The following is a 9,537-nucleotide window of genomic DNA, read 5'->3' on the forward strand; positions in this document are numbered from 1 at the left end:
GTAATTGCAGGTAAGTACACACAACCTCCTGGACTTGAACTAAGACATGTTCTAAGACCAGCCAGGCTGGGCAGAGGCATAGACTGTATATAAAGATGGACGACATGGCAGCTGTGACTGGCTGCAGTAGAGGTCATAAATCCCGCCCCCTCCATGTTAGTGGATGTGACAACGTAAAAAGTCAAAGTACATGTCCAATATTTTTTTTCCCCCAAAGATAGTTTCTGTCATTTTAGGTAGTTCTTATCATGCTGGTGTATGTTCAAGTGTTTTTTTCAAGTGCGTTTCATGTTTCTGATAAGTTGGTTTTAATAAGTTAGTTGATGTCATAAAAAGGGGGGGAGACGTATCATGATTGACAGCTGCTCTGAGTGAAGTAGTCGCGGAGCCTGAGCCTCGGGAATTGTACAAGAGAAGAGATGTATTTTTAACTTTCTATAACTGTAATAAGTCTGTGTAATAGAACATGTGTCAATTTGATCATAACTGTAGTTTTAGAGATGTTATGGTTAGTTGTTGTTGTGTCTTTCTAGCCAAACAGCTACCATGGTGCTATTGTAGCAGCTAGCAGGCTCATCTTAACAAGCTGTATCCGTGCTCGGCTCGGGCGGGTGTGTGGGTGGGACCTCGATAACACTGCTCCAGGACCCCGATCACTACTGCGCAGACTCTGTCTCCAAATGACGTAAAAATCTCAAGATGAAAGCTCCCGTAAAAGATATTTTGGCTTCACTTTTGTACAATGGGAGGACATGGAGACGCGTCGTCCATCTATATATGCAGTCTATTGGCAGAGGTAGAAGTCTTTGACATAGTGACCAAGCCAGAGACAAAGGTGCAGTTACGATCTGTGACAAAAATACATTTCTAGATTACCTTGAATGAACTGATTCTAGATGTGCTAATACCGGGTGCATTCAGGACGCAGGATAAATGAACCACATTATTATTCATAACGTCAGTTGAGCTTTACAGCTGGATCTGGATCTTGATATCCTGCATAAAATTGGCTTAACAATCAACTCGGTGACAAGAAACATGTAAGCCCCGAGGCAATCTGACCAGATGGATGCCACATGCAACATCTGTTGCTGCACAACTTTGCATTTTAGTAAATTAAAAAGGTCTCAATGATCATAATAGCCTGCCAAGACAGGAAAACTTCAATGGCATTAAAAAGTAACAGATTTGAAAGTGAGCTTTCATATTGCATTCTGTAAAGCTGAATTACATGTGTCACCTGAAAGACTGAACATAGCTGACACCTTGATTCAGATAATTTCAGAGACAGCCCGACAAATGAGGCTGAATAAGATCAGCCAATGCTCAACCGATGTGGTCAAATTGTCTGCAGGTGGTTCTGTGTAAATAGCACTCTGCCATTTCAACTAGCATGGATCAAATGTCTCAACTGTCACAACAGAACAACCCCTCCACTTGTTGGAAAAGAAGACACCTGGTCGGCCTCACAGGGTGGGAGGCTGCATGAGCTAAATGCATCCAAGCTCCGGATGCATTTTGAGGAAAACATACCTGATGTACATTTTTGAATATTTTCTTTAAGCATAATTAGATATTCTAAGACATTAGATTGAGAGCATCAAGCCTACTCCGCTCCATTACTGCATCAAACTATTTAGCTGCGAGTCAGTTGGTTGGACAGTCGGCCCACGAACCCTTTGGCGGCCAAAGTTGAATGTATGAACGCGTGGATGCATGCGAGTACATGGTCGCAGCTATTGCAAATTCACGCTTGTTTCTTGTGCACTTCCTGCAGTGGAAAGGTGTGGGTGATATAAAACCTTAGATTTACACCAATGTTTTAGTAGTTGGACATATATATGGGCTATGTTTGACTTTAACTACAGTGGTTTTGAAGTTTCCATATTTGCTGTAGGTTAAAAGACCTCAACAAAAGATAGTTTACAATAGAAAATTACAGTTTTAACTTTCATTTTGGAATAAAATAATGTGTTATAACCATAGACTGTATATAAGAAGTGGGCGTATAGTCAGCGTGAGGTCACCCTTTGGTTTGTGGACTGCCGTTTTGAAGCCTCGATTTCGGCATTTTGGCGGTCGCCATCTTGGTATTTGGCCGTCGCAACCAGAAGTGACACGAGAGGGTGGAGCCAAGTACAGCGCTGTTAATCACAAGGTAGCCACGCCCTAAAGCATACCCTGCTTTATGGTCCATTTGACTCTAAATGGGACCATAATTTACTAAATGAACATCATGCTGTATTGAAGAAAACTTGAAACTAGCGGCTGAGACCATAAACTCATGTTTACAATGTTTACAATGTTTACTGAGGTAATAAATCAAGTGAGAAGTAGGCTCATTTTCTCATAGACTACTATACAATCAGACTTATTTTTGCTTTAAGTTTAAGCAAGAAACTTTTCTTTTTTGTCACCTTACTTTTAGGTCCCAAAATTGACATTCACAATTAGCTGCTAAGTTGATATATACGTTTCACTGTGACATAAGTATTTTCAAGGGCATGGTGGGGCTCCAAACGGACTATAAATCTATGTAATTGCATTTTCTTAAATAAGAACTAACTATAGCAAACAAATAGTAATGAACAAATGTTATAGCCTTAGTTCAGGCCAACTTACTCAAAGTACTCTTGAGCAGGGGTGGCCTTGTAAATGTCGCTGCCTGTGGTGTTGTCAGCCCAGTCGGAGCAGTTAGGACTGTTCCAGGTGTTGTTGCAGTGGACCCACGGCAGCTCACCGGTGAATGAGGAAAAGAGGTAGAACAGCGCCCAGGAGATGATGACATTATAGTAGAAACCCACATAGAGGGAAATAAGGATCACTGTAAAGCCTACACCTGTTTGGGGCACACAAATGATTCATATTTATATGCATTAAAGACAGAAATACAGAGATAGAAGGAGGGGGGAATTGACTATGCTCAGTGTTGGAAAGTAACAAAGTGCATTTACTTAACGTACTTGAATGCTACTTTAAAACTACCTTACTGTATATAAAGTAGTTAAAAATAGCTAAACCTTGACCGGTTACAATAGTAAATTGCTGATACAGCAGTAACAAACATAATGTAATATAATGATAAATCAGTCAAAGGACCTGTAATGAAGTATTTAGATAGTGTTGTATTGAGACTTTTACTTAGGCTAAGTACAGTAAAGTATCTGAATACTTCTTCCATCACTGAAGATATCCAGGTGAGAGGATGCACATTCAAAAACACACAAAAAAAACCAACATAACACATAATATTATATGCCTTGTTATCTTCTGACGATGATTTAGCATTTTTTTCGTTTAAAATTTGCTCATAAACTGGCTACTTGCGAAACACTCCGGTCGTACATGTCATCACTCAACTCCAACTCCAGTCTCGCATCTCAAGTTGCTAATCGGACTGTAAACAATGAGCAGCGCGCGGAAAAATAAGTCTTGGCCCGGATATCCACTGGTTACACCGGAACCCCAAAAATATACCCCCTTGCCTCCAGAGGCTTATCCGTTGTCAGACCGATAGCTGATGGGTTCCGAAATCGTCTTCAAAGTTACAATCTCAAAGATCTCGGTCTCATTCTCATTCGGTCTCATTCGATCAGCGGTGATTGCAGGAGTGTTTTTGGATCTCACTTCCCAGAGATCGCCAATTGTGATTTTTCACGAGAATGTCTCCACAGACACCCAGTTCGTAATACTGTAAATACAAGGGCTTTCATCAGTGGGCCATATAGGCTCAATCACCATTGTGTTATTCGGCAATAGTTTGTGACTTAACAGACATTTATTTAAATGAAAATCTTTGAGATTATTACTTTAAATTGCAGGAAAAGCTAAACAAATTATGCTTTTTAGGTATTTGGTCATTAAGAACCACTGTGAATCAGTAGAAAAAGTAATATGCTCCACACACGGTTCAAACTTTCATATTGCTGTTCTGAACAGTGACTAAATCCTGACAGATTCCACCACACCAGGAAGCACAATCTCTCGCTTAGTGTGAGTACACACTAGATTATAAACAGGCCCGCGGCCTCGCAGAAAGCACCACATCTTCTAAAGATTGCCTCTTCATGCCTTCATTATCAACACATCTACCCTTTCTATAAATCTGAAACAGTGTCCACTCTTCTAAGGCAGAATGTAATTGTCAACCTTTGCTAAGAGGCATGACCACAAGTGGGCCTTATCGATTCCTTTTGTAATGTGGATGTGATATTTGTCCAGGGAGCGATGCCTCTTATTAGCGCCACATGCGGCCGTGCCATCTCGCCATCTCTCTCTCTCTCCGTCTGTCTTTCTCTGTCATTTTCTTCAAATGCATCGATCCCGAGAGGAAACCAGCTTGTTGATCAGAATAATTACTGTCAATATGGGCATGTGTATGTGTGTGTATTTGAATAATTACTGTTATCCCCCCGCTGAGAGACAGAGAGAGAGAGTGAAGCGTGTGATTAGAACGTCAACCTACACAGTGTGGTCCCTGACAGACGGCACATGTTCGCACATGCAGGAGGCAAACGCTCAGAAACACACGCAGAAACACCATGAGGGAGCACGTACAGTACACACCGTAAGGCCACCTTCAGACCAACATGGACGTGATCTAACAAAACACAGCGGTGCAGCATCATACTGTGAAGCAACAGATGGTCTGCTGGTAATAATGGTATTTGAGGCCGTATTCCGTTGCATCTTTAGGCGTTAAATATGGATTTAAGTGAAGCTATAACTTTATCAGAGCAGGACATACAGTGCAGAGACAGAAATGGATGAAAACACACACAAGTCACAGCTTGTAAACTCTGTATAGAGAAGAAAAAGTTGAACCAAACAAAGTGTATTATTATATTTTCAACCAATGACTTTGCTCAGAAATCGTGAATCGGTCTTAATGCTTCTTTCTCCATTAGCGCTTGTTTGGATGGCATCCTCCTGAACTGCGCTTTGCTTATCGATGTGTTGAAAAGTACCCCTACAGAGTGTTCTCCGCCACTTATTTGACAGAAGGATTTGGACAATCAGGACAAGAGTCTAAAAGCCCAATTTTCATTTGCTTTCCATCTGAGTTGCCAACAGAACCTGATGTTCTGGGGAGGATAAACAATGCCTGTCGCCCCGCTCCACACGGAGAGACAAGCAGACAAAAGAGACTGGCATGTGGACAGACAGGCATGTGGGCAGACAGAAAGACATGTAGATATTAAAGGTCCATTATCAGACAGACAGGCATGTACATACCATGACAGACAGATTTAAAATACACATGGTCAAGAGTTTGCATGTGTATGTTCTCCAGTGTGGGCATGTGTCTGTCTGTATATCTGAATATGTGTCCTACGACCACTTCCTACCTTTAAATATGGGGCAGATCTTCCAGACGCCTGCTGCCCCCTCTCTGTTATACTGTCCCAGAGCCAGCTCCATGTAGAAGAGAGGCATGCCTAATATCACCATGAAGAACAGGTACGGCACCAGAAACGCACCTGCACACAGACAGACAGGTCAAACTTCATCTCTAGATGAAAGGTCACATTCCAAAATGCTCAACACGTTCTCATCCCAACTCGTCATATACTGACGCTTTGTCAGACCCCTTTGCGTCACTTTTCAGTTGCAGTAAACACATATTCATTGTTGTGAAGTAAACAAAACCCTTTGTTTATAGGTTAAGGCAATAAAACCGCTATAGTTAGGTTAAGGTTGGTTGGGCTTAAAACTACTCCGTTTGCACAGTGAAAATGACGCTGTACGTTGTGAACACGGGACATGAATGAACAGCTGGACTCCTGGATGAAAGTCTTTTGCACTTTAAATGACGTCATCACTGAACTTTCCCTGAGATGGGTTTACTTTGTAGTTAATGGAAAGCCCGCTGCGTCTAATACCGACGCTAAAGGGTGCCTTCGGCGTCGGTATCTAACGCCGATGGTTGTGACAAAGCGTCTGTATTTGTCGCTCTGGGATTTGAGAACGGGCTGAAATGCTTTACGTGCATAATTCAAGAGAATATAAAAAAAAAATGTATAATCCCATATGCATTATAAAGTTACTATTTCTTAATTGAATAGTACTTTAGTGATATTTGTTCAGGTCCTTTTTTAGATTAGGTATAACAACCTATACGGGGTTTATGGAGATATTATAAACTACCACAAATGATTGGATTACAGTAGGGAATATTGGGATTATCAACTTTAAATATCTCTTTATCTCTTTTAAATAGTTTGGGTTCGGGCACCTCGGTGGTTTAGGGGTTAAAGTGCCGACCATCAACCACAACGTCCCTGGTGTGCACCTAACTGGGAACCTTCTTTGTTTCATGTCATTCCTCGTGTCTTTCTCCTCTAATTTACTGTCATCTCTCTACTGTCAGCTATCAAATAAAATAACAATTCAAAGTATGGCTTAATTGCCTCAAATTAAACTCAGTAATATTTTCCCTAAATACAGGTATGACAACGTGCGGGATTTGAGGGACATATAGTCAGCCCCGACTATGGCTATCATTTAAAGCTCTTGAACGTAATGAGAGCTCCATGTTAAACAGCCATAATTAGTGGCAGTGATTGTTAGAGCTAATCTATTCGGAGCAGCTGTGGTGGTTTTTCCCCTATTTTGATCTCTGTAAAGGGTTGAAAAAAAAAATCTCAAACAACAACCAGCGAGCACAAGGAGCTGAAACACACACACACACACACACACACACACACACACACACACACACACATCTGCATACATGTGCAAATAGTCTGTGCATGCATGTACATGCGCGTATTGGTCATACAGGTGAAAATATACAGCATGCAAGCATGTGTGGATTTTCTTTTTTCCTATTTTTCACCTTTTTTCTCCGTCTGTCCTTTCAACACAACCACGCACAAATGCTCCACCACCAACTCTTCAAATCCTTCCTTCACTACTCTCGTAGGAGAAGAGGACCGTCTCACATCCTACATCCTTCCTTCACTCCCTTCTCTATTCACTATCTCTGGTAAGGGACCCTTTAGACACGAGCTTCCTCCTCCCCTCACCCCTTTAATCCAACTCACCTCCTCCATTCTTATAGCAGAGGTAGGGGAATCTCCAGACGTTGGCGAGGTCCACCGCGAATCCGATCACAGACAGGAGGAAGTCAATTTTCTTCCCCCAGGTCTCCCTCTCGTCCTCCCCGGGGTGAGTCTGAGCAGGAGTCGGAGCCACGATGGTGGTCGAGGTGAACTGAACCCCATTCTGCTCCTTCACCAGGATCAGCTCCACCTAAAGGGTTAGAAGTCAAGGAGGTAATTGTCAATCAGATGCAATAGGTGGTGAAAACATAAAAGGGTAATTTATTGTCTCACCCTTATTTTATTATCATCTCACTTCCTATACAGTGACTATCACCTTCACTTCATCAATTCTTCACGCACCAGCTGAGGCTTTATACGACGCCCTCGGAGTAAGTTAATTGTAAAAAATTCTACTCAAGAAGTCATTAAGTCCATTTTAGCCTCCAGGAAATGTGGCTTTCGTTACCATTACGGTTCTTTTTCCCACCCAACGCTTTTTAGGTCTGCAGAAATTGAGTGAGAGAGACCAAATCAGAGAGAAATGAACTTAATTAAGAAACTTCCCTCCATGCTGTGATTCAATTAGGTTTTCTTAATCAGACTGAATTGCGTGCCATTAATCCAATACATGCGTGTCAGATGTGCACTGACCTCTTTAGGGCCCATTGTGTTGGAGGCGGGCTTTTCCGGGGCTACAACCGACGACATCAGGCCGACAGGGACTCTCTCTGTCAGCATGGAGGGGTGCACAGCCTTCAGGAGTGAACTGCCGGTGGTTGCAGAGGAGGAAGGAAGGAAGGTATAGGTGCAGCTGAAGAGTCTTGAGAAAAACATAAGGTGGAACTATTATTCCCTATTTGGGGAAATTGGGTTATCGTTGCAAACATAATCCGATTGAACTGGTTTCAACACAACAATGAGAAAGAAATTCAGCAATAAAAACGGTAAAAACATAAATAAAAATAAAGAAAACATTTCAAAATGTTAAGCAGACTATATGGGAGAGAAATACACAAAGAGAAAAAAATATACTGTATTAATTAATTTCAAGACTTAGAGTTGTTACATGAAATACAGAAAGAGCAACAGAGAGTGGGATCCATTCTGAGGGTAACATGAGGGAGCGTCTCCACCAGGCCATCACAGCGTGCTCATTTCATTTCACACTTGTTGATCGCCATTTTGCTCACAGATTTGTCCCGCTGTCGACTCACCCGGTCTAACCACAACATGTTGTCCACCAGATTATGTGCAGATTTCCTTTTTAGAACTTTTCAAAAATGATCTTTAGTAGAAAAAGTACCAGTATTAGGCCATGTTTATATTAAGTGATCAAGTGAATTTAAATTGCTTTAATAGAAAATGTGCATTTTTTTTCTGCATTTCCATGTTGCTGTTTTTTCATTTTTTAGATGAAAACACAACAGTGAGTCAAAAATGTGTTATTGAAAACTGAATATCCATCATTTTCAACATTAAAACAATGGTAACAACTATCCTCATATTATTTAAACCTTTGTTACTCCACTAAATTGCTAAAAAAAAATTGCCAAATGCAATCATTTATTCTGTAAATGTCAATTCACCATAAAACAATATATATCATCATTGATTACAGCCAAATGCTGTATTATTAGAAATAAAAATATAAAAATAATAAAATCATAAAATAATTAATATTATAAAAGGAACCTTTTCAAAGACACAAAAACACTCACCTTTGAAATATGACAGGTGAAAAAGCTCCTCCAGTTGTCAGTTTGGACAATTTAATTCCAGTTGTGCTGATGTTCTTCAGTGCGCTGCAAACTGATGCTGACCATATTTACGCAGACCGTCCTCGACAAGTTAGACTCGGACCCAGATTGATGCAAAAATGCTTAGAGGAACTGAAAGAAAAAAGAAAAAGACAGAGAGAGATAGAGTCAGAGATGAGGATAAAGACAGGAAAAGATGACAGGAACTGTTAATCTATAGGGAGTTGTAGAAAAGACCTCCCACCCTCCTTGGCTCCAGTGACAGACACACAGAGACCAGAGTACCCTGTGGTCTGGTATGGAGATGTGTCTGCGATACCACTCTTGTAAGAGAATCAATCAACAACACCCCCCATCGCCGTCACTCTCCTCCCTCTCTCCTCACCCTCCCTCCGTCTGTCTCTTCCTCCTCCTCTCTCTCCCATCATTGCAGTTTTTCTCACCTGATTTTCCTGGATGACTTTTCTTTTGAGTGAATGTAAATCTGGGGAGTAAACACAAACATAAACTCATAAAACATTTGATCATAACACCGATAATGAGATTCCTTGCAAATTAAATATTTGAAAAGTTTTCTTTTCTGTCTACACTATCATCCTGATCCAGATGCTTTATTCTAAGGTACGTTGTATATAGTGTAAGCACATTATGGATCTTTCTTCGCCCGAGGATATAACTGCTGTGGCAGAAGCTTAAAAGTTAGTTGGCAAGTTTATCATCTGTTCTTCATTGTG

General features: G+C 41.0%; 1 protein-coding gene across 1 annotated transcript in view; it reads right to left on the reverse strand.

Moving 5' to 3' along the window:
- Positions 1-9,188, reverse strand: part of slc6a3 (solute carrier family 6 member 3) — a 29,885-nt gene extending 20,697 nt beyond the window's left edge. The window contains exons 1-6 of the mRNA XM_074654219.1: positions 9,048-9,188; positions 8,765-8,935; positions 7,698-7,866; positions 7,047-7,254; positions 5,349-5,480; positions 2,623-2,839 (exon numbers count right to left, since the gene is read on the reverse strand). Of these exons, the coding sequence (XP_074510320.1) occupies positions 2,623-2,839; positions 5,349-5,480; positions 7,047-7,254; positions 7,698-7,784 (644 nt within the window). The 5' untranslated portion in view covers positions 7,785-7,866; positions 8,765-8,935; positions 9,048-9,188. The remainder of the gene's footprint in view (positions 1-2,622; positions 2,840-5,348; positions 5,481-7,046; positions 7,255-7,697; positions 7,867-8,764; positions 8,936-9,047) is intronic.
- Positions 9,189-9,537: the final 349 nt, after the last annotated feature.

Source organism: Sebastes fasciatus, chromosome 12 (assembly GCF_043250625.1).
Source record: "Sebastes fasciatus isolate fSebFas1 chromosome 12, fSebFas1.pri, whole genome shotgun sequence".
Classification (NCBI taxonomy): domain Eukaryota; kingdom Metazoa; phylum Chordata; class Actinopteri; order Perciformes; family Sebastidae; genus Sebastes; species Sebastes fasciatus.